Below are 26,416 nucleotides of genomic sequence, written 5' to 3'. Positions count from 1 at the left end.
ATTTTCACTAATGCAAGCTGCAGTATCTGTCATTGATGAAATCCATATAGAAATAGATCGTATTCATAGGGCCCTGGTCCCTCCAAAACATGATGGCCCCCCCCTAGGGATGTTATAGTGAAACCACATTTTTTCAGAATCAAAGAGGCAGTGATGCGACACGCTAGAGAACATCCAGTTCTGGAAATAGATGGCCATAAAATTCAAGTGTTTGCAGATATCTCTCAAGCCACCATCCAAAAAAAGCGATCATTCAAGCCTTTGTTGTCACCGTTAATTCAACAAAATATTCGGTATAGATGGAACTACCCATTCAAGCTCCAGTTCACCTTTAACAGCAAGTCTTACTCCTTTTCTACATTCGCTGAAGGTGAAACTATTTTACTGAAGTTGGGCTTCATCTCTCACAGCCCCTCATCCCGGAATCGGCCTGGATCCAGCGGCCTTCACACATTATGGATCCTTAGGGGTGGACATTGTGGCTCTTCAGGAGACGCACTTTGCTCCCCTATTTACCTCTCGTTACCTCCATAAGGACTATCCTCTTTGCTACTATGCAAATGCATTGGAAAAAAAGAGGGGGGTGGCCCTCTGCTTCTCTGTCATTTACTGAAACCAAAGTTGTCAGGGACAAAGAGGGACGTTATCTTTTAGTTAAGGGTTACCTGGGGGAAACGGTGACCTTAATCTACTACGCTCCTAACACGAATCAAATTTAATTCTTTCGCTCCCTTTTACAATCCATGGCTCCTGAGTTTGAGGGAGAAGTAATTCTAGCAGGTGACTCTAATCTAGCCTTAGACTCTATTAGGGACAAATCTCACGCCATCGTGCTCCGATCCCCTCCTAAGCAAAGTCGCAAATTTGCACAGTTGCTTTATCATTGTGATCTAATAGATGCCTGGAGGGAAAATAACTCCACCTCTAGAGATTATTCACATTATTCAAGAGCACATGGACACTACTCTCGTATAGACCAGTCCTCTCGGGACTATTGCCAAAATTAAATTCTGCTAAAATACTATCTACTTCCTGGTCGGACCATGATCCGGTAATGATTTAGTTTTCAGATCTGACCACAGGATACAGAACTGAACAGGATAGCAAAGACCCACTGGCATCTAAATGAATTCCTCCTATGTGATCAATCTTACTGCCTTGAGATTTCTAATCATTTGAGGACCTACTTCGATAGTAATGTTTCAGAGGACACCTCCCCTGCAATTAACTGGGCTGCACACAAGGCTTCTATCAGGGTTTTTTTTGATTCAATTGTCCTCCAGACTCAAAAAGGCTCGCGATGAGTTGATATCTGCCAAAACCAAAGAATACGAAGCTCTAGCTACACAACATAATCGCTCCCCGTCCCCGAATCTATTCACTAAACTGGAACAATCCCGTTTAGAACCCAACATTTGCCTCACCACGAGAGCCGACTACGTTGAACTAATCATATGTTCTTTACCTGGTGTGATCGCCCAGGTTCCTTGCTAGCACACAAGCTTACCCCTAGACACTCGCACTTTGCGCTCCCTAAAATTAGACTTTCAGAAGGCCATCTCTCTCAAGACCCCAAAAAGATTCTTCAGGAGTTTCACAATTTTTATGCTGAATTATATGGGCATCCCCGGGACGCTGCGCCTCCATCTATCAGGGAATTTTTGGGAATCCCCCCCCATCAATTGCGGAAGCTCATAGGGACCTTATGGACCAGCCTTTTACATGTGAGGAGATATGTAATACTATGTATACTATGTACTATGTAAATAAATATACTGTGTTGACATCTGTCTTGGTGTTTGGATGTTACATTTTGAAAGAAGCTGGACACCAGCAGTAGGAAGGTGGCAGAGGTCATGTTGGTACACCCCGCACTGCTCAGCGCTAAACCTTTATGCCGTGTACACGCGGGCGGACTTTTCGGCATTGAAGGTCAGACGGTCTTTCCGACGGACTTTTGACGGACATTTGACGGACTTCCAATGGACTTTCGAACGAACGGACTTGCCTACACACGATCACACCAAAGTTCGACGGATTCGTACGTGATGACGTATGACCGGACTAAAATAAGGAAGTAGCCAATAGCTGCCCTTGCGTTGGTTTTCATCTGTCTGACTAGCATACAGACGAGCAGATTTTTCGACTGGACTCAAGTCCATCAGAAAGATTTGAAACATGTTCCAAATCTAAAGTCCATCTGATTTTCGACCAAAAAAGTCCACTGCAGGTCCGATGAAGCCCACACACGGTCGGATTGTCCGACGGATTCGTCCCATCAGACCAGTCCGGTCGAAAAGTCCGCCCGTGTGTACACGGCATTAGACAGATGTCAATATACTATATTTTTTTATATACGCCCACTTTATTGCTAAAATTACTGTGTAATTCAAGATGTAGCTGGGTGTAATAAGATGTCTGCTGCCTTCTTCTGAGTGCAGGTGTTCTGTCATATGAGCAAACCTAGTAGCCGTGCAATGCATGCGCAGCTGATGGAACATCACTTACGTTACCTAATCCGATGAGTCACTGTTTCTGACGGAACACCGGCACTACTTTTTATATACTGTAGAGCAGGGATCTCCAAACACTCTAAACAAAGGGGTAGTTAATTGTCCTTCAGACTTTAGAGGAGCAGGATTTTGGCCAGCGGGAGTGCAATTTTTTCCTGGCATCAGTGGGAGTAAACACCACCACATTTGGTATTAGGCAGAGGAATAATGCCCCATCTTTGGTATCATTGGGAGGAATATCACCCCATTGTTGGTGTCAGTTGGCAGAATAGTGTTTGGTATCAGTGGGAGCAATAGTGAGTGCCCCAAGAGTCGGATAAGGCAAGCAAAGGGCCGTAGTTTGGAGACCACTGATATAGAGTATAGAACAGAGATGTTCACAACTGAAAATTTGTTTCGTTTAGTTTCAAATTTGTTCCTTAAGTTAATAATTTTATCATATTCCTTATGTTAGAATTACTGTATTTGTTTTCAGAATTTGTTTCATTTATTCTTTTTTTTTTTCTAATTGAATTTGAAAATGTATTTGAATTCTAAAATGAAATTGAAAAGGAAATATATTGCAAATAATACAGTAGGGCATAAAAGTGAAATAATATGATGATTCCTACTTAGGCTGCTTCATAGAATGTAATAGAAAACAATATAATATAAAGGAAAAGAATAGAAAATATTCTATTTTATTTTGTTCTTTTCTATTCTATTATTTTCTATTCTTTTCTATTGCTTTATTTTTTATTCTATTCTATTTTATTTAAACTCTTTTGTATTCTTTTATTTCTATTCTATTCTGTTTTATCTTATTACATTCTATTCTGTTGTATCCTATTCTGCTTCATTCTATTCTTTTCTATTCTATTCTATTAGTTTTTATCCTATTCTTTTATATTCTATCTTTTAATTTCTATTCTGTTTATTTGACTGTTCTAGTTTTTTTATAACAAAACATGTTATACTTGCTTGCTCTGTGTAATGGTTTCAGATAGAGTTGCCCCAAACCTCCTTCTGGGGTTCCCTGCTGGCGCTCTTGGTGCCTCCTCTTCTCCAATCGCTCACATAGCAAGCTGCTTGCTATAGGGGCACTCATGCGGGCTCAATCCCGAGCCAGGGTGTGTGCTTCTATAGACACATACAGCTCGACCCCGCCCCCCACTCCTTCCTCACAGGCTTGGACTGACATTAGCAGGAACCAATGGCTCCCATTGCTGCATAGTATCCTGTGAGAATAGAGAGAGGAGAGAGGAGCTGCTGCAGACAGTCATAGCGCTGGATCAAGAACAGGCTCAGGTAAGTTTTGGGGGGGGGGGGAGCTTTGAAACGTTTTTAACTTTAATGCAAATAATGCATTAAGATAACAAAAACTTTTTGCACCTAGGGGCAGAGGTGTAAGTTCCATCTTTGAATGTCATGTTTAGGCCATTCTATAATGATACTGAGAAGGATAAGGATGTTTGCTAAAATTGGTGCGATTAGGTCTTAGGGATAGTGTGTCAGGCCATAGCTTCTAAAGAGATCAAGTATGAACTGTGTAGTCTAGGGAAGATTTCAGATATTTGTGTAAGCTGAGCAGTCTGCTGGTATTTAATGAGACTAAAGACTTCCTGCCCCCCAGACAGTCTACACATGTACAAAGTTTTCCTTATGATTTTTGTTATACTCTTTTACCACAAATGAATTGCTTCATTTTGGGCTCAAATCTTCAGAGATCAATCCCAAGAATTTTAAAATTGTAATAGGTGATTTTTGGCAAGAGTATCATCTTGAGTTAATTCTACCTAGCCAAGATAAAGGGTTTTCTACAGAAAAGAAAGAAGCCACGCTCCTATTCAAAATGCTTGTGGGCCTATTGAATGAATTCCTGGTACATGGACAGTCCACCTGGGCTTTGGCTTTTGCTGACGTGTTTTGCTCAGTTAAGCTGATACAGAACGAAAGCCAAGGTGGACTGATGATGTACTTGGAATTTATTACAATAATGTAATATAACTACATGAATATTTAACAGGAGTGCGGCTTTTTTTTTTTTTGTATAATATTTGCGTTCGGCTGAGATAACCTGGATGCCGGCATCTGTGACTGAGCTGCTGTGAGAATAATTATCTGGAGTGGAGATTGATTTTGTTTTCACAGCATAAAGGGTAGGTTGACCATCTGTCCATATCCTCAAGAAGTAGTTTTAACAAGGGAGGGTAGCTAGCTTGATAAAGCTCTAAGATAGAGGAGTCCGGCTTTATCCCTAGGTACAATAGATATAAAAAGTCTACACACCCCTGTTAAAATGTCAGGTTTCTGTGATGTAAAAAAAATGAGACAAAGATAAATCATTTCAGAACATTTTCTACCTTTAATGTGACCTATAAACTGTACAACTCAGTTAAATAACAAACTGAAATCTTTTAGTTGAAGGGAAGTAAAAATAATAAAATAACATGGTTGCATAAGTGTGCACACCCTTAAACTAATACTTTGTTGAAGCAACTTTTGCCTACCCTTCTTTGCAAAAACACTCCAAATCTGTCAGTTTGCGAGGGCATCTCCTGTGCACAGCCCTCTGCAGATCACCCCACAGATCTAATTTAGGTCTGGGCTCTGGCTGGGCCATTCCAAAACTTTAATCTTCTTCTGGTGAAGTCATTCTTTTGTTGATTTGGATGTACGCTTTGGGTCGTTATGCTGAATGATGAAGTTCCTCTTCATGTTCAGCTTTCTAGCAGAAGCCTGAAGATTTTGTGCCAATATTGACTGGTATATGGAACTGTTCATAATTCCCTTTACCTTGACTAAGGCCCCTATTCCAGCTGAAAAAAAACAACCACAAAGCATGATGCTGCCACCACCATGCTTCACTGTGGGTATGGTGTTCTTTTGGTGATGTGCAGTGTTGTGTTTGCCCCAAAGATATCTTTTGGAATTATGGCCAAAAAGTTCAACATTTGGTTTCATCAGACCATAACACATTTTCCCACATGCTTTTGGGAGACTTCAGATGTATTTTTGAAAAATTTAGCCAGGCTTGGATGTTTTTCTTCGTAAGAAAAGGCGTCCCTCTTGCCACTCTACCCCATAGCCCAGACATATGAAGAATACGGGAGATTGTTGTCACATGTACCACACAGCCAGTACTTGCCAGATATTCCTGCAGCTCCTTTAATGTTGCTGTAGGCCTCTTGGCAGCCTCCCTGACCAGTTTTCTTCTCACCTTTTCATCAATTTTGGAGAGATGTCCAGTTCTTGGTAATGTCACTGTTGTGCCATATTTTCTCCACTTGTTGATGACTGTCTTCACTGTGTTCAATGGTATATCTAATGCCTTAGAAATTCTTTTGTACCCTTCTCATGACTGATACCTTTTAACAATGAGATCCCTCTGATGCTTTGCAAGCTCTCTGCGGACCATGGCTTTGGCTGTAGGATGCAACTAATGCTGGCCATACACTATACAAAAAAGTCCAAACGATTATCGATTTTGTGCCTATTAACTGGCCGAAAAACAAACGAACGGTCTAAATGACCGAATTTTGGTCGATTTTCTGTATAGTGTATGGCCAGCATAAGAAGATGAAAAAGAAAATTAGAACAGCTGAACTTTATTTGGGGTTAATCAGAGGCACATTAAATGATGGCAGGTGTGTACTGACTCCTATTTAACATGAGTTTGAATGTGATTTCTTAATTCTGAACACAGCTACATCCCCAGTTATAATAGGGTGTGCACACTTATGCAACCACATTATTTTATTTTTTTATTTTTACTTTCCCTCCCCCCAAAAGATTTCAGTTTGTTTTTCAAATTAGTTGTAGAGTTTATAGGTCTCATTAAAGGTGGAAAAAGTTCTGAAATGCTTTATATTTGTCTCATTGTTTTACATCACAGAAACCTGACATTTTAACAGGGGTGTGTAGACTTTTTATATCCACTGTAGGTAGTTAGTTTGCGAATTAAGCATCTACAATTTTCACTTAAATGTATTCGCCTTTGATTTTTCACCTTACTTTTCTTAATCTAATATATTTATTTAAAGTCAGATGTCAAGACTCCTGTGACTTCACCCAAAAAGTCTTCTACTTCATCATCTCCTCAGTATGGACATGGGAAGATACAAAGCAGTTCTGATCACCACAGTGGAGGTGAGATAGTCATAGACTGTTTGAGAACAGTGTTGTAGTTTTGAAAGGCTGAAGAAGCACATCCTGTAACATTTTTTATATAAAAACAAGGTATATAAAATACAAGGTTCCTTTGATTGGTATGGATGGAGATTATGACATCATCCTTTTGCCTTTCGACTCCAGCGAATCAGAGGAAGCCTTGCATTTATTGATATGAAAACAAGGATTCTTGTAAATGCTGGAGAATCACTCAGGTCAACCCTGTTTAGTTCCGGCAGCACTACGGGCAACTTCCTGGCTGTTGATGGCACCACGGTGCCAGCTTGGCCTAAACAATTATTTAAAATCTATTTCCAACCTTTAGCAAAATCTACCCGAAACATTATTTTCCCCTCTAAATCATGTCCCAGCCTTATTTTTTTTTACCTTGTTTCTGTAGCAAGAAACAGTTTTTGTTACCTCCTGTGACATCACCAGGCTTATAAAATTCCTCCAAGGGCAGCTGCTGAGCTATTGTACTGAATATGTTTATTTTATTTTGCCCAGACATAGACTTTACAGATGAGGTATCATAGATGAGGTATTTTCTTTTTTTTCTTTCAAACAGTGGGTTGCTCAAGAAAAAAAATACTTGATTCTCTCATCCGCACACTAGATGTGGATGGGGAAATCCTCCCTGCTAAGTCATTGTATTCTGACAGCTGCTGGCACTGATCAAGCAGGGAAAATCCTATAGGGTGGTTGTACAGAAGTCCATAGAGTTGGTAGATCAACTTCTGCTCAACCTCCATGCCCATACATGGATCGAAGTTTGGCTGGTCTCTGCTAGGCCAGCTTATGTGTGGTTACCAGGATTGTAAGAAAGAAAAAAAAAAGTTTATATTTTCTGTCAATCATTGAAAATTGGCTCTGGCTCCATGCAACTCAAAACTAAGCAACAACATTAAATTTAGTTTCTATTGATATTAAGTTTGTAACAGGCAGCAGACTCAAGACCGGTTTTTCACCAGCCACTTCTAGCTTGTAATTAGATCACTACATGGAAGCATTTATGTAATTTCCACTGGTAATTGGAATATTACATGGTTATGTCCCTTGTTTCTGTTTTTATTTGTGTCTCCTGTTTTGTTTGTGTCCTTTACATTCATTATTGTGGCGTGCTACTTTCAAATGTACGTTACACAAGGGCTACCTTGACTTTTCTTTTGCTTTAAGCTGCAGGATTTAGAAATTATACTGTAACACATTCAGAATTCTGCTGCCATATAAACCATTTATTCGATAATTTAATAATTACAATTTTAGGAAGCACAGCAGGCACATCAGGGGTTTACAGCTTAACTGATGAGACAGATTTGAGCATAAATGATTTGACAGATACTAAGCCATGTATGGGTTCACTATGGATGGGGAAAAAACAATATTCAAAAAACATAACATCACACATAACATTTTGTCAATGTAAGCCAATGTTTTACTTTTTATTTTTTTCAATGTTGCCACCTTGGGACCTTTCCAACTTTCCACAAGTCTAAGGGGTTGATTTACTAAAACTGGAGAGTGCAAAATCCGGTGCAACTCTGCACGGTAGCCAATCTGCTTTTAACTTCAGCTTGTTCAATTTGATTAAAAAAAAAAAAACCTAAAAACTGGAAGCGTATTGGTTTGTATTCAGAGCTGCACCAGATTTTGCACTCTTCAGTTTTAGTAAATCAACACTAGATGTCCAGATTGAAAAAAATTATTTTGTTTCAATTAGTTATTTACATAAATTAGTTTAGTTACATTTGTTAAATTCATTTAATTCGTTTTTGAAATTAGTTTAGTTTATTCAAATTCGATTCGAACTTTCCGAATTCAGTCGAATTGAACTCAATTTATTTTCTATTCTATTTGCATTCAAATTTATTCTATTTGAAATACGAATTTCAGAAAATGGTTATATTCTTTCTATTCTATTGTTTTTTCTATTATATTCTTTTCTTTTTATTCTATTATTTTATTTTCTATTCTATTCTTTTCTATTCTATTCAAAATTCAAATTTTGGAAGATGGTTATATTCTCTCTATTTTATTCTATTCTTCTGTTTTTTTCTATTCTATTCTTTTCTGTTCTGACCTATTCTTTTATTATCTATTCTATTCCATTCAAATTCAGTTTTATTCTATTAGAAATTTGAATTTTGGAAGATGGTTATATTCTTTCTATTCCATTCTATTCTATTGTTCTATTCTATTCTATTCTTTTATTTTCTGTTCTGTTATTTTCTTCTCTATTCTTTTATTTTCTATTCTATTCTAAATCAAACTTATTCTATTCAAAATTAGAATTTCAGAACATGGTTATATTCTTTCTATTCTATTCTATTCTTTTCTATTCTATTATTTTCTATTCAAATTTCGGAAGATTGTTATATTCTTTCTATTTTATTCTATTCAATTCCATTTTATTACATTGTTTTTTCTATTTTATTCTTTTCTGTTCACTTCTTTTCTACTCTTCTCCAGTTCAAATTTATTCTGTTTGAAATTTGAATTTCAGAAGATGGTTATATTCTTTCTATTTTATTCTATTCAATTCTTTTCAATTCTATTGCTTTATTTTCTGTTCTATTTTATTCTCTTTTGTTCTGTTTTACTCTATTATTTTCTATTATATTCTATTATTTTCCTTTTCTAATCTATTCCTTTATTTTCTATTCAGTTTATATTATTCTATTCTTTTCTAGTCTTTCCTAGGCTATTATATTATTTTCTATTCTATTCCTTTATATTCTATTCAGAAATTCAAATCGAATTTGAAAACTATTCAAATCAAATTTAAAACCGGTTCGAGTTCGATTTGAATTTAATACAAAATTTTGTTTCGTTATTTTGGATTTGTTTACATAGTTACATAGTAGGCGAGGTTGAAAAAAGACACAAGTCCATCAAGTCCAACCTATGTGTGTGATTTTATGTCAGTATTACATTGTATATCCCTGTATGTTGTGGTCGTTCAGGTGCCTATCTACTAGGACCCCCAGGTCCTTTTCCATCCTAGATTCCCCCAGAGGTTCTCCCCCTAGTGAGTAGATTGCATTCATATTTTTGCCACCCAAATGCATTATTTTACATTTTTCTACATTAAACCTCATTTGCCATGTATTTGCCCACCCCATTAATTTGTTCAGATCTTCTTGCAAGGATTCCAGATCCTGCAGAGAAGTTATTGCCCTGCTTAGCTTAGTATCGCCTGCAAATACTGAGATTGAGCTGTTTATCCTATCCTCCAGATCGTTTATGAATAAATTAAATAGGATTGGTCCCAGGCCAGAACCCTGAGGGATCCCACTTTCCACCTCGGACCATTCCGAGTACTCCCCATTTATCACTACCCTCTGAAGTTGCCCCTGTAACCCTGTATGCCAATAGACCTTACTTTGTATAGTAAACATTTCTGGGGAACTGTATCAAATGCTTTGGCAAAATCCAGATACACCACGTCTACGGGCCTTCCTTTATCTAGATGGCAGCTCACCTCCTCCTAGAAGGTTAATAGTTTGGCAAGAACGATTCTTCATGAATCCATTCTGATTACTGCTAATGGTACTGTAGTCATTACTGAAATCTTGTATATAGTCCCTTATCATCCCCTCCAAGAGCTTGCATACAATTGATGTTAGGCTAACTGGTCTGTAATTCCTAAGGATGTATCTTGGCCCTTTTTTAAATATTGGTGCTACATTGGCTTTTCTCCAATCAGTTGGTACCATTTCAGTCAGTAGACTGTTCATGATAATTAGGAACAATGGTCCCGGCAATTTACTTGACTGAGTTTCTTAAGGCCCCTTGGGTGCAAGCCGTCTGGTCCTGGTGACTTATTAATGTTAAATTTTTCAAGTCTGTTTCTAATTCTGTCATCTGTTAGCCATGAGGGTGCTTCCTGTGACATGTCATGAGGATAAACATTGCAGTTTTGGTTACTGAAGCCCCCTGATTCCCTCGTGAAGACTGAGGAGAAGAATAGATTCAAAACCTTCGCCATCTCTCCATCCTTAGTAACCAGATTCCCTTCATCATTGTTTATGGGACCAATATGATCTGACCTCCCTTTTTTACTATTTATGTACTTAAGGAATTTCTTGGGATTTTTTTTTACTCTCCTCCGCTATGTGCCTTTCGTGTTCTATCTTGGCCGCCCTGATTGCACCCTTACATTTCTTGTTGCATCTTTTGTAAAGTTGGAATGTTGATGATGATCCCTCAGCCTTGTATTTTTTGAAAGCCTTCTCCTTTACTTTTATATGCACTTTTACGTTGAAGTTAAGTCACCCAGGACATTTATTAGCTTTTTTAAATGTATTTCCCATTAAGATTCACTGCCTAATGCCCTTATTTAATATGCTCCTAAAGTGGTTGTAAACCCATTACGAAAAAAAAAAACCTGCAAGACAAAGGCATAATGAGCTAGTATGCAAAGCATACTAGCTCATTATGAAAAACTCACCTTAGATCGAAGCCCCCGCTGCGGTCCCCATACACTGCTTCAACCGGCTGGAGCCGCGATGATGTCACGCCCGCGGATGTGCGCTGGAGCCGCTGGTAACGGCACGTCAGCTGAAGCAACAGCACGAATGAGCCGTTGCTTCAGTGCGAGTGTGCCGATGACATAGGCACATGCTGATACAGGGGATATCTTTTAAACCGTGCAGGTTTAGGAGATATCCAGGGTAGCTACAGGTAGGCCTTGTTATAGGCTTACCTGTAGTAAAAAGTGGATTGTAAGGGTTTACAACCACTTTAAAGCATACCCATTTTTCCTCCATGTTCTTTGTTCCTAAGATTTTATCCCAGTTATTATCCTCTAGCAAGGATCATAGTTTAGGGAAGTTGGCTCTTTTGAAATTCAGTGTCTTTGTATTCCCCTTATTTGTTCCTATTTGTCTGATTTATACTAAAACTAATTGACCTGTGATCCCTGTTTCCTAATTTGCCCCGTATTTCCACATCCGTGATCAGGTCTGTATTGTCGGTAATCAGTAGGTCTAGTAACTTTGTTTCTAGTTGGTGCATTTACCATCTGACCCATGAAATTGTCCTGCAAGACATTTAGGAACTGGCGAGCCTTAGATGAATGCGTGGTTCCTTCCACCCAGTCTGTCTGGATGATTAAAATCCCTCAATATAATGACACTTCCCATTCTTGCCACTAATTCAAATTGTGATAGGAGGTCTGCCTCCACCTCCTCCCTCTGGTTTGGGGGCCTATAGCATACTCCCAGTATTACTTTCCCCTTCATTTCCTCCCTTTGTAGCTCTACCCATAAGGATTTCACCTCCTCCCTTGCTCCCTTAGTGATGTAATCTCTCACATTCACTTGTACATCATTTTTGATATACAGGCATACCCCCCCCCCCTTTTTACGCCCTCTATACCTGTGATATAGGGAATACCCTTGAATGGTTGCCAGCAAATCATGAGAGCTGTTGAAACAAGTCTTTGTAATTTCTACAAAATTAAAATCCTCCTCGTACAACAGTAGCTCTAGTTCTCCCATCTTGTCCACCAGACTCCTGGTATTGGTGAACATGCCACATAGTTTGGACCGGTCGCATACTATCTCCTTTGTGGGTGCTCTGGGGTTGCAAATAGGACTTGTTACTATACTTACCTCGGGTCTAGGTGCTTTAGTCAACCTACAACAAATGCCCCCATTACTACCCTCTGGAATATGTTCCGCGCTGGCTATCTCTACCTCTGGACCCCCCGTCACCTAGTTTAAAGGCCTCTTTAACTTTTCTGCCATCTTCAATCCCAGCAGATCTGCACCCTCCTCATTTAGGTGCAGTCCATCCCTTCTATAGAGCTGGTAACCAACTGAGAAGTCAGCACAATTCTCCAGGAGCCCAAACCCCTCCTTTCTACACCAGCTCCTCAGCCACTTGTTTACTTCCCTAATCTCCCTCTGCCTTTCTGGTGTGGCTCGAGGTACCGGTAGTATTTCTGAGAATACTACCTTGGAGGTCCTTTTCCTCAATTTAGCTCCTAAGTCCCTAAAATCGTTTTTTAGGACACTCCATCTTCCTCTGACTTTGTTATTGGTACCAACGTGCACCATGACAGCCAGGTCTTTCTCAGCCCCTCCCAGTAATCTGTCCACCAGATCCGTGATGTGCCGAACCCGAGTGCCTGGTAGACAACATACAGTTCGGCGCTTCAGGTCTTTGTGACAGATTGCCCTCTCTGTCCTTCTACCACCAGAATCTGTCTTTACTTCCCCTTAGCTTTACTCCCACCCTCACTGGAGGAGTTATTCCCCTGGCTGCTAGGGGAGTCACTCAGCTCCAGTAGTGCTGGTCCCTGACTGGTTTCACCAAGGTCACTCAATGGGGCGTGCTTATTGGGATGTTCTAGCCCAGGACCAGCCTCCCTGGCACTTTCCCCTCTACCCTTCCTGACTGTCACCCATCTACTCTACTTTGGTGCCTACCCCTCTTTATCTCCACCCGCCTTTGTGCTGGCCCTTGCCAACACCTGCCGTGTACGATCCCAACTTTCCTTTAGTACGGAGAGTCTTCTCAGTGTTGACAGTTGCTTCCCTAGATTCAGAACCTGGGCTTCCAGGGAAACAACGTGCTTAGATTTTGCACAGTAGTATTCACCCTTGATCGGATGATCAAGCAACGTATACATGCCGCAAGATGTACACCGAGTCGCGTTTCCACACCCACCGGGCATTGTACCCACTAATTTAATGGGGATTGGGGGTTATACTCTGTCCAAATTAACTAACAACTAGCTTCCTGACACTAATACTCAACAATACACAGGTACTCAACAATACAATACACGGGTACTCAACAATACAATACACAGGAAATTGCAACACACGTGCACTCACAGTCCACGTGCACTCACAGAACTCATGTACTCAGTCCACGTGCTCTCACAGCACTTGTGCACTCACAGCCCACGTGCACTCACCAACACTTGTGCACTCACAGTCCTCGTGCACTCACAGCCCACATGCACATTCAAGATTTTACACCATGCAGGTTTTTTTTCCTTTTTGGCTGTATCTGGACTTGAGTGGAGACTTAGGAGGTAAAGGTTGAGTTGCTGATCCAAGACCCCCTTCCCTTAAAGTGGAAAAGCACTATATGACCCATATTGTAAATAGGGTCATGATCATCCGGTGAGTGTTCTGTGTCAAAGGTGACAGCACTTATAATTGCATGGAAGAGTATATAAAAGACCTTATGAAGCATGAAATATCACATAATGTGATTAACAATTCATAGACCCTTTTTGCTTGCTTTGTTTTTTCACATTTATTATTACATGCATTGGGCACAGTTGTGTCAAATAGATCTACTATTGAGTGTTTAATATTCGGTATATAATTACTGTTTTTGTTTTTTTTACCTAGCGTAGATATACAGTGCTGTGAAAAAGTATTTGCCCCCTTCCTGATTTTTTTTTTCAGATTTCTCACACTTAAATGATTCAGATCATCAAACAAATGTTAATATTACACAAAGATAACCTTAGTAAATCTAAGATGTAGTTTCTAAATTATTATTTCATTTATTACGTGAAAAAAGCTGTTCAAACCTGCCTGGCTTTATGTGAAAAAGTAATTGCCCCGCCCCATGCTTAATCATGAATGAACTGTGATTAACCACAATTTTTTGGAAAGCTGAGTTAGATTTCACTTGCCACACCCAGGCCTGATTACTGCCAGACCTGTTGAATAAAAAAAATCACATAAATAGAAGCTGTCTGACAAAGTGAAGCGCACTAACAGATCACAAAAAGCCACACATCATGCCACAATCTAAAAAAATTCAAGAACAGATCAGAAACAAAGTAATGTACATGTAGAGGTCTAGGAAGGGTTTCAAAGCCGTTTCTAATGCGATCGTTTGTACACACGATCAGAAATTCCGTCAGAAAAAACTTGATGGTTTTTCCAACGGAATTCCGCTCAAGCTTGCTTTGCATACACACGGTCACACAAAAGTTCTCTGAACTTTCGACCGTCAAGAACGCGGTGACGTACAACACTGCGACGAGCCAAGAAAATGAAGTTCAATGCTTCCGAGCATGCGTTGAATTGTTTCCGAGCATGCGTGATTTTTTTGCTCGTCCGAATTGCATACAAACAATCGCATTTTCGGATAGGAACTTTCCCCGACCGAAAAATAGAGAACATGCTCTCAATCTTTTGCTGGCTGGAATTCCGCCAGCAAAAGACCGATGGAGCATACACACGGTCGCATTTTCCAACAAAAATCTCTCATCTGAGTTTTGCTGGTGGCATTTCCGATCGTGTGTACGCGGCATAAGGCTTTGGAACTTCAGTGAACCACGGGGAGAGCCATTATCCACAAATGGAGATAATTTGGAACAGTGGTGAACCTTCCCAGGAGTGGCCGGCCTACAAAAATTACTCCAAGAGCATGACGATGACTCATCCAGGAGGTCATAAAGGAACCCAGAACAACATCTAAAGAACTACAGGCCTAACTTGCCTCAGGTAAGATTAGTGTTCATGATTCAACAATAAGAAATAGACTGGGCAAAAATGGCATCCATGGGAGAGTTTACATAGTTAGTAAGGTTGAATAAGGACACCAGTCCATCCAGTTCAACCTGAACGGGTGCATGTCTACAATTGTACCTATCCCTGTACATTGTGTCTCATTAAGATGCTCCTCTATTATATATTATTTATTTAAGGTACCCATTTAGCACCGTCAATTTACGCAGCGATCCACACATACATTGCACACTCACATAAGCCCCTACCCTCAAGGAGCCCACAATCCAAGATCCCCAACTCACATTCATATACCAGGGCTAATTTTTGGACAGAAACCAATTAACCTACCAGCATGTGTTTGGAGTGTGGGAGGAAACCGGAGTACCCGGAGGAAACCCACACAGGCACATGCAAACTCCAGGCAGGTAGTGTCGTGGTTGGGATTCGAACCAGCGACCCTTTTTACTGCTAGGCGAAAGTGCTACCCACTACACCAAAGTTTATTGTTTAACTATTGTGTCTGAAACACACAGGCCTGCTTTTCACTCTTGCAGGAGTCACTCAGTCGAGTTCACCTGCAGGGTCATCCTTTCCTTAGTCAGATTCTCTCCATCACTCCTTCCAGAGCCCCCTTCACAGAAACACTCACTACATCCTAGGGTTGGAGCAGCACAGTCCATAAATCATCTTTTTTACTTCACAAAGAAGTATGTTTTTTTACACCAATGCATCCTCTCCATTCAGAATCAGAGCACACAGCCAGGAATTCTGTAAACCAAAGTCATTTCTCTATGAGCATTGGAAACACCTAGTATGATCGATCTGTACAATATGGCAGAGATATTCCCCTTTGAGGGGGAATAGATTGCTTGGTGGTCTCTCCCCGCTGTAGATGCTTCAGTGATCCACGTTAATTGGCATACTAGTAAATGGGTTTATAGTGTTCTCACCTTTTGTGCTTTTTTTTGTGCTTTTCACTGACTGAAAGTTATATTCCCTATTTTCATCCCAGTTTGAATTAACTGGACTAACTCTCTGCCCTGTGTTGGCTGTGACTTTGGTTAGTAAGACCATGTCACTATGAGTTAAACCCCCCAAAGAGGACCTACATGTCATCGAGGTAGGCCCCTAGTTTTACTTAGCATTTGAAGCAAATGCCTGAAGCCCTGCGCTTTAACTGTGGATGGCCTGTCTCGCATAGGACTGATGATCTAAGATTAAAAGAAGGGTTTAACAATCAACTGACTGTTTTCCTGCTAGGAAGGGAGTATGCTTTTCCTGGAGGGTCCTCAACTGCCCTGGCTAGTTAGCAGTCTGTACAAATTGGGACACTGCTAAAGATTCCCACTTTGTTAAATAGTATAAGTCAAGAGACCTTCATGAGACTTGATCACTCGGAGACAGGTCCTTCTTATGTGGTTATTATTATTATTATTATTATACAGGATTTATATAGCGCCAACAGTTTACGTAGCGCTTTACAACTTGAGGGTAGACAGTACAAATACAATACACTTTAATACAGTAGGAATCAGAGGGCCCTGCTCCTTAGAGCTTACAATCTAAGAGGGAAGGTCAAGAGATACAAGAGGTAATAACTGGGTGATGTGCTGATTGAGAAGATAAATGTACAGTTGTTAGGTGGGGGCCAGATAGGCTTCTCTGAAGAGATGAGTTTTCAGGGATCGTCTGAAAGTGGATAAAGTAGGAGAAAATCGGACGGATTGGGGTAGAGCATTCCAGAGGATGGGGGAGGCTCTGGAGAAGTCCTGAAGGCGAGCATGGGATGAGGTGACAAGGGAGTTTGAGAGCAGGAGGTCTTGGGAGGAGCGAAGAGAACGATTTTTTTGTGACTAGGTTAGAGATGTAGCTGGGGGACAGGTTGTGGATGGCTTTGTAAGTTATAGTTAGTATCTTGAATTTAATTCAGTGACTGAGTGGCAGCCAGTGGAGGGATTGGCAGAGGGGTGTAGCAGACGCTGAGCGGTTTGTGAGGTGGATGAGCCTGGCAGCAGCGTTCATGATGGACTGAAGTGGGGATAGCCTATTTAGAGGTAAACCAATGAGGAGGGAGTTGCAGTAGTCGAGGCAGGAGATGACCAGGGAGTGGATTAGAAGCTTTGTGGTGACATTGGTTAGGAAGGGGCGTATCTTGGAGATGTTGCGGAGATTGAGGCGGCAAGTTTTGGATAGTGATAGAATGTGGGTTGAGCTGCAGTCTTCTGTGGAAGTGTCCCTAGATTACTTCCTCCTCCTGACTTTAATCATGCAAACAGTGTTAATTTCGTCGACTAAATGAATACTATTTAAGTCGACTAAAATACGACTAAAACAATTGAGATGACTAAAATATGACTAAAACTAAAATGGCATTTTAGTCAAAAGACTAAAATGGGACTAAAACTAAAATGCCATTTTAGTCAAAATACTAAGACTAAAACTAAAATTTGACTTCAAAATTAACACTGGTCTGCAGTGCATATTCATACCTCAATACCATACATAATAGCATATTAGATTGGATTATGCATTTGGAAATTGTGGAGAAATGTTAACTAATGCATTACAATTTAATTACACCATCCGATTTTAGATGACTAAAATGTACTAGAGGTTTTAGTCGACTAAAACGACTAAAACTAAAACAATTGCAGAAGACTAAAATGGGAGTAAAACTAAAATGCCATTTTAGTCCTAAGACTAAAACTAAATCAAAATTTGCTGCCAAAATTAACACTGCATGCAAATGCTCCTAGTACTAGCACTAAGATTCCTACCCCACGATCATTGGCTGAGGATGCTGCTCTCTCCAGAGGTAGGTTAGATAATTCTTAGAATGGTACAGTTGGTAAGTAGTTTGGCAGGTTTACACTGTGGTCTGTTGCACTCCAGGAACATTTCTGGGCATTGGTTGGAAGGTGTCCTACTCCTATTCCTTCTGGTCCTGGTTTTATTGTACATCATTTTGGCTTACAGCATACCTTCTTCCCTTACTGTACTTGTGCTGGTGTCATTTATCACCCCACCCCCTCTTTCAGCAGTATTCAGGTTCAGATTCTTCTTGCTTCCTTTCTATCCTTTCGGATATTGCGCTGTGAGGATTCTCTGACTCATTGCGATCTTGTATTGAGACAGGTTGTCTGACCAGGCAACCTCTTTCTTTGTCATGGACCTTCCTTTCCATAAAGTCAAGGGTTAGAAAAGTTAGTCTTTATCCATCTGGTGAGCGAGCTGGTCTTATTTTTGGACGTGGAAAGTCTCTCCAAACTTCTACGTTGGGGCCTGTTTTTCTTGGGGCTTCAACCAGGAAATGTTTTTTCTTATTAACTACATTTCGTTTTCTCCCATTTAGGTAGCATTGCCCAAATGTTTGATGAAATAAAAAAGATGATCTTAGGCCGAGTACATGGATATCAAACATGACATGCTTTAAAATTGCACACAAACGTGCAGTGGCGACAAACTAAATACATTTTTAAAAGCCTTTAAAAGCCTTTACAGGTTACCACTTTAGATTTACAGAGGAGGGCTACTGCTAAAACTACTGCCCTCGATCTGACCTTCGCGGTGATACCTCACATGCATGGTGCAATTGCTGTTTACATTTGACGCCAGACCGACGCTTGCTTTTTTTTTTTTTTTTTTTTTATTATTTTTTTGCTTTTTTATCTTATTTTTAAACTGTTCCTTTCATTTTTTTTTAAATCGTTTTTATTGTTATCTCAGGGAATGTAAATATCCCCTATGATAGCAATAGGTATACTCTTTTTTGAAAAAATTGGGGTCTATTAGACCCTAGATCTCTCCTCTGCCCTCAAAGCATCTGACCACACCAAGATCGGTGTGATAAAATGCTTTTCCAATTTCCCAATGGCGCTGTTTACATCCGGCGAAATCTAAGTCATGAAATGCTCGTAGCTTCCGGTTTCTTAGGCCATAGAGATGTTTGGAGCCACTCTGGTCTCTGATCAGCTCTATGGTCAGCTGGCTGAAACACCGGCTGCATTCTCAGGTTCCCTGTTGGGACAGGAGAGCCATAGAAAAACATGGAAGACGGTGGGGGGACATTCCCTCCCACTGCTTGTAAAAGCAGTCTAGAGGCTAATTAGCTGCTAGGATTGCTTTTACATGAAAGCTGACCGCTGGCTGAAAAGAATGATACAAAGATGATACCTAAACCTGCAGGCATCATTCTGGTATAACCACTCAAAGTCCAGCAACATACCAGTACGTTGCAGGTCCTTGTTGGGCATATATTGTAAACTTTTTTTTCATGCAGCCTGTGGGCTGAACGAAAAAAAGAGATTGATCGGTGGGTATGCCCACCATTAGAATACCTCCCTTCATCCACCCACTTCTAATGATGGGCAAACATGCACCGTATATATATATGCCGAAGCATGGGGGCATCCTCCCGCAAAAGTTAGGAGCAAATCGCTCCTCCGCCCTCTGCTGCCCCCACGCTTCGGCATATATGCTGAAGTATGTAACTGTGGTGGTGAAATCACCTCCGACAGCGCTGGAGTCACGGCTTTATGTATTGTGGGAGCAAACGCTGTTGCTGTCAAGATAAATAAATCCACTCTGCAGCTGAATGGCGTACCTGAAAACAAAAAAATGGTTAACAATAAAACACAGTAAACAGTAAAGTAAAAAAAAATTGCATATCTGAAAAGCAAACATGGTAAAACATAATAACAATAAAACATTGCAGAATAGAATACAGTAAAAAAGAGCAGAACAATAGAGAGAGAATAGAGAGAGAGAGAACACACAAAAAAAAAAAATAAATAAAACGACAACTATTTTTTTTTTATTTTATATTTTTTTGTGTTTTTATTTTTTTACTTTTTTTTTTATACACTTTTTTTTGTAACTATAACTTTTGTAACTGGTACCAGGTCTCTCAAAATGCGATGGCATCTTGGGAGACCCTGTGTCAGTGTGCCTAGTCTGTACAGTGCTGTACCCTACGCTAATACTCAACTAGTGAATGCGTTCAAAACATTCACCAATGCAAAGACCAGGATTGTCAGGACAGGAGGGACAATAATACCGGGTGTCACACCTATATCCGTGCTTGCTGCAGACACGACATCTTCTTTGGGGGGCTCATTGGGTAGGGGTACTCGGGAGGACATACAGAAAATGCATCTCATGCAGCTGGCTTACTGCATTTGGTTGGGGAAGGTGAGGTGGAGCACCGTCTGGAAACAGAAGGGCTCTGACGATCTCTTCCTGGAATTTAAGGAAGGATCCAGTCCGTCCTGAAGCTCTGTATAGCACATGAGCGTTCAGCAAAGCCAATTGAAATAAGTATACAGACACTTTTTTATACCAGCGTCTGGCCTTATGGGCAATTGGGTATGGCGCCAACAACTGGTCGTTGAGGTCCACCCCTCCCATATTTTGGTTATATTCGTGGACACAGAGGGGTTTCTCCACAACACCAGTCGCCGTAGTCATTTGGACCATCGTGTCTGCATGAAGGGAGGTAAGAATGAAAACATTCTTATTATCCCCCCACTTCATAACGAGCAAGTTATTACACTTGAAGCAGGCTCTCTCCCCCAGCCTAAGACGTGAATCTACAAGCCACTGGGGAAAGCCACGGTGATTAGGTTGCACGGTGCCACATGCTCCAATCTGTTGATCAAAAAGGTGACCAAAATGTGGCACGCTCGTGTAATAATTGTCCACGTACAAGTGGTACCCCTTTCCGAATAAGGGTGACACCAAGTCCCACACAATCTTGCCAGAGCTTCCTATGTAGTCAGGGCAGTTTGTCGGCTCTATGTGACTATCTTTGCCCTCGTAAACCATAAAACTACATGTATAGCCTGTGGTCCTGTCACAGAGCTTATACATCTTGACCCCGTATCTGGCACGCTTGCTGGGAAGGTACTGTTTGACAGAAAACGTAATCAGGGACTCATCAACGCAGACAACTTGATGGGGAGTAAACAAGTCTGCAAAACGTTGGTTGAAGTGGTTTATGAGGGGCCGAATTTTGTAGAGCCAATCGTATTCAGGGTCTCCACGAGGACGACAGAGTTCATTGTTGTTGAAGTGCATGAACTGCAAAATCTGCTCGTATCGTGCCCTGGTCATGGAGGCAGAGAACAAGGGCATATGGTGAATTGGGTCAGTGGACCAATATGACCGCAACTCACTCTTTTTAGTTATGCCCATGTTGAGGGAAAGGCCCAGAAAGATCTTAAATTTCTCTGGCAAGGGAGGACTGGGGAATAGTGGCGATGTGTTGACCAGCGTACAAATTGCTTTGGTCCACAATAGATCTATAGAGATCTTCAGTGAAAAACAGCAAATAAAAATCCAGTGACGTAAAATCAACTGTTTCCACCTGAACTCCAGGTTGGCCAGTGAATGGGGGAAGTACGGGTGCGGCAGAAGTGGTGGGTTCCCAATTCGGATTGGCGAATGCAGCAGGAAGGGCACTATGGGCACGACGGGCCTGTGTTCATCTTCTTGGTGGCAGCGGGACACTACTTGTGCTTGCCACCTCGCCAGCTTGAACTGCACCTATGGGACTCGCCACGTCACCAAGTGTTACTGCAGTGCTGGATGTACGACCAGGGTGTACTAGGCCGCTGGTGCTTGCCAGTTCACCAGAAGGAATAGCGGCGCTAGTACTGCTCTGCTCCATACGAGGGACCTGCGGTTCTTGCACATCAAGGACAGAAGAAGAAGTTTGGGGTCTGGTACGCGTGACCTTGGCAGGGACCACAACTCCATCGTCAGAGCTATCTGTCATGGAGCCGCTGTCCTCTACAGGATCGTATTCTGAGCCTGAATCTGACAGATGAGTGACTTCCTCTTCACTATCTGTCATGCTCAGAAACGTGTAGGCCTCTTCACTAGTGTACCTACGATTTGCCATTTTGGGCTCTAAATTTAGTAGTACACTAGTGAGACTCACAGGCTAAAAAGCTCCTGACTGTTAGCGACTGTATCAAAACGCTACCAACAAAAACTGTTTGCGATCGCAGGGATCAGGCCTGACTCTGCGAACGCTGCAGTTATGTGTGTTTAGTGTTTTGTAAGGGACAGTGATCGATCGATACTGCACTTGGGTGCGCTGTTCAGGGCTGGGCCGAGGGGCAAAATGCAGGTGCTAGCAGGTATCTGGGCTAATCCTGCTAACACTGTGTTTTTGGGAACCCTAAACTGCTGGGGATTCTAGTACAGATCTGATCGGATCACATATTGATCCGTTCAGATACTGTACCACTAAGGGAGGTGTATGGTGCGTGCGTGGGTGTTAGCGGTACTGACACTAACCTGACACTGCCTGGGGCGACGCAGACCTTATCTGACCCTAAAACTTAACTTATATCACCGCCAGGCGATTAGGGGGTTAAATCTTTATAAGGTAATAAACGGCGGGTGCCCTGAAACTATAATAAACAAACTAACTAACCAGCGTCACCCATAACAGTGATCACTGGTGAAAGGGTTACCTAGGGGGCAATCAGGGGGTTAAAACCTTTATTAGGTAGTATATGGGGGTCCCTGTCGCTATAAAACACTGACGGCAAACTTATATACTTACCTCCCTACCTAGCGTCACCTGTGTCACTAATACAGCGATCAGAAAAACGATTGCTTAGTGACACTGACGACGGGGGGGTGATCAAGGGGTTAACCTTTATTAGGGGGGGTTAGGGGGGTATCCTAGACCTAACACTAACTGCCCTACCACTTATAACTGTCACAAACTGACACCAATGCAAAAAAAAAAACTGCTATTGGTGTCACTGTGACAGGGGGTACAGGGGGGTGATCGGGGGGTGATGGGGGGTGAAATGTGTGCCTAGAGTGTTCTGTTGTTAGTGTAGTGTTTGGTGCACTTTAGGGCTGCAACTAACGATTATTGTCATAATCGATTAGTTGGCCGATTATTGTTTCGATTAATCGATTAATCGGTTAATAACTTTAAAAAAAAAGTGTGGTGTATAATTTAGTTAATATGTAAAGTTTAAAAAAAAGGCAATTTATTCTTAAATATCTCTATGCAGTGGTGAATATAAGTAACCAACTATATGGTTAGGGAGCAAAATATCTAATCCACTCTGAGAATAACAGACAGAAGAGATATTTTGTACATACTATTAGAGGAGATATACTGTATATACTATTAGAGGAGGTATACTGTGTATATACTATTAGAGGAGATATACTGTATATACTATTAAAGGGTGAATCTGGTAAATATCATCAGACTCAGAGATCTATTTTTTATTTTAAAAAAACAAACAATGTCTTCCCCGACAAATGACAAAAAATGTCATTTTAAGAACGTTTGTTCAATTTTCTAATTGTTAGTGGGGTCAAAATCGAATTGTCAAAGGATCTGCGGGAAAAGGTAGTTGAACTGTAAAAAAAACAGGAAAGAGATATAAAAAGATATCCAAGGAATTGAGAATGCATATCAGCAGTGTTCAAACTCTAATCAAGAAGTGGAAAATGAGGGGTTCTGTTGAAACCAAACCACAGTCAGGTAGACCAACTAAATGTATTTATTTAATTTATTTACAGTAGAGATTATTTGCTCTATTTGTACTATAAAGAGCTCATTTTAGTTTTTTTTTAACCCCATTATGTTATAGGCCGATTAATCGATTATGAAAATAGTAATCGATTAATTTCATAATCGATTAGTTGTCGATTAATCGATTAGTTGTTTCAGCCCTAGTGCACTTACTTGATGTCTTCTCTCCTCGGCGCCGGAACAAAAAGACCGGCTCGAGGAGAGATGACATCACTTCCTCTGCCGCTGTTTACATTACAGCGAGGAAGAATGTCATTGGCTGGGAGCGATCGTGAGGGGGTGGCCACGAATGGATGGCCTCTTCCTCACCTCTGATCGCTCCGGGACAGAAGTTGACCCACTCGGGCACCGGATCGGACCCCCCGCCCGCGGGAGGCAAGTAACGTACCTATACGTTACTTTGCCTGCCTGTGCCATTCTGCCGCAGTATATCTGCGTGAGGCGGTCGGCAAGTGGTTAAGGAACTTTTTTGCTATGCTGCTTGGTTCATATGCTGCAATATTTGATCACAAATACATGCTTACGGTCTGCAGCCTTATGTGAATGACCCTGCTGCACTGCTAATTGCTACACCAGACCAATATCTTCAGATCGTCCACCCACATAACCAGTATACCACACTGTTGGTTTATGTTTGTTCCAATTATTTTCGGGAGTCCCACTGTAGGAATAGCTATTCATCTAGAATTTTCTACCTCCGTTTTGGACTTACTAACCATCTACCAGTCCATTTTTAGTTTGGGCTCTTGGTGAATATCTGGTGTGTATGTGTGGGATGTGTAGCAGCGGCTCCCTTTGTTTTTAACTCCTTTGACAAAGTTGTCTCTGTTTTAATAGGCCTGTGCAAGCCGTTTATCTAATTGCTCCCCCTTTCCCTCTTGTGTTTATATTGTAGTGCTATTCTTTTGTGTACTAATAAAGCCTGTTCATATTCATCCCAGTGTTCTGTGTTGACCCTCTTAAGAGAACTAAAAAAAAAAACTTGAAGAGGGATTCTACAGGGCTGGCTTACAACTTCTACCATTTGCCAGTGTCCCAACTTTTTGTTGGTGACAGTATAACCTGACTGGTTTGAAATTCCTGAATTCCTGTGTCCCTCATTGGACTTCAAAAGATTTCATGGTAACTACAAAATCTTATTTTTGTGCATAAAGGTTCTGGTGTTTGCTGCTCCTGAATCCAAAAAATAGCTATTAACCATACAGTAATTCCAGTTCTATCAGTGTGCAAGAGCAACTTTTACAGAATTTCTGTTTATTTAGTTAGTCTGAGCCTGACATCTGCATTTCTGAGAAACAATAGAGGTTTCTGCACACATGGTGTCAGCTCAAAAAGGTCTCACAGCGAACTTCCTTCCTGCACGCACTACAAACAATTGAACTTTTTTTTTTACAAAGGTGGAAAAACAGACAGAAATTAGGGGCATAGATAGAATAGCAGTTATTACATTGCAGTATTGCATAGTTAATGACTTTGTGAATATGTGAATGAGTATGTTTTAGCAAAAAACTGATTTTTTCACTACACAAGAGACCGACGGTCATATAATTATAATTTATAATCCAGGTTTTAAGTATCACTTATGATTGTAAGCCAGTTTCTCTACTGTTAGCTGCATTCAGATATACATAATGTTTTATGCAGTAATAAAAGGTGCTTTAACCAAGTGTATGCTGAAGCAAAAAAAAAAACACAAACTGTAACAATCAAATATCCCTGTTTTGTATTTGTAAAATGCTATAAGTACATACAAATGCCTGTTAATCCTGCTAGAATTTAAATGTGCTCCTAATTGCATTCTGGGGCTGACCACTGCTACACTGAAATTCCAACCATTATTGTCAACCCTGCCTGCTGGACTACAGAACTTTAAGCAGACAAAGACACGCTGACCTAACATACAATATCATTTTAAAACCTGATTTATTCTAAAAAACTGAAAATCTAGTTGCAAATATTCTCCATTGTGTCCCAAGCACCATACAGTTGTTTACACTTTTGTCACCAATCGCACTGATTTAGCGATTAGCGATTTAGCATTTATGTCTATCATTGCTTTATGTTGTATTAAACAGACATAAAAGGGGGCTTTTATTTTTAAACATAATAATAATAATACATTGGCTGACAGCTGATCACGTGGTAAGGAGCTGGGATCAGTCCCTTACTCCGATCTGTGATCAGCCGAGTCTCATAGACACGGTGATCACAGAGCGCACCGTGCGCAGACCGCAGGGACATGCTGACAGTGCATGCTCGGGAGGAAGTCTATTGACGGCCTCCTGGTAATTAAGGCCTGTGATGTAGCCGTCATTTGGCTATAGCGCAGGTGGGAGGTGGTTAATCACCATCAATCACCACAAGTGAGTCCCGCTCCCTATGGATTCGACACTTGCCAAACGGAACGGAGAAAACAACCACACTGCACCATCCGGGGGATAGATCTGACTGACCGAGCAATACAGTATAGTATTAATGCTTGAATTGTTTGATGTTTTAGCACAGTATGACCCATAGTGTCCTGAGCCAGTGATGACCAGACGGTGTGGAGATTGAAGTGAGACATCAGTGATATATGCTTTACACTTACCTAAGTTTGGTAAATGTTGAGTCTATTGGGAGCAAGACTCCCTTGTGATGATTGATGGTGATTAAAGTGGTTGTAAACCCCCGATTGACACTTTTACCTATAG

General features: G+C 40.9%; 1 protein-coding gene across 3 annotated transcripts in view; it reads left to right on the top strand.

Annotated features, from left to right (window-relative positions):
* Positions 1 to 26,416, top strand: part of REPS2 (RALBP1 associated Eps domain containing 2) — a 261,119-nt gene that overhangs the window by 56,284 nt on the left and 178,419 nt on the right. For all 3 annotated transcript variants that reach the window (XR_012241643.1, XM_073615186.1, XM_073615185.1), the window contains exon 4: positions 6,536 to 6,641. Coding sequence is in view for 2 of the 3 variants with exons in the window: in XM_073615186.1 (XP_073471287.1) it covers positions 6,536 to 6,641 (106 nt within the window). In the remaining variant the exon portion in view is untranslated. The remainder of the gene's footprint in view (positions 1 to 6,535; positions 6,642 to 26,416) is intronic.

Source organism: Aquarana catesbeiana, linkage group LG02 (assembly GCF_042186555.1).
Source record: "Aquarana catesbeiana isolate 2022-GZ linkage group LG02, ASM4218655v1, whole genome shotgun sequence".
NCBI lineage: Eukaryota > Metazoa > Chordata > Amphibia > Anura > Ranidae > Aquarana > Aquarana catesbeiana.
Note: the sequence above shows the minus strand (reverse complement) of the source record. Positions and strands in the feature narration are given on the sequence as shown.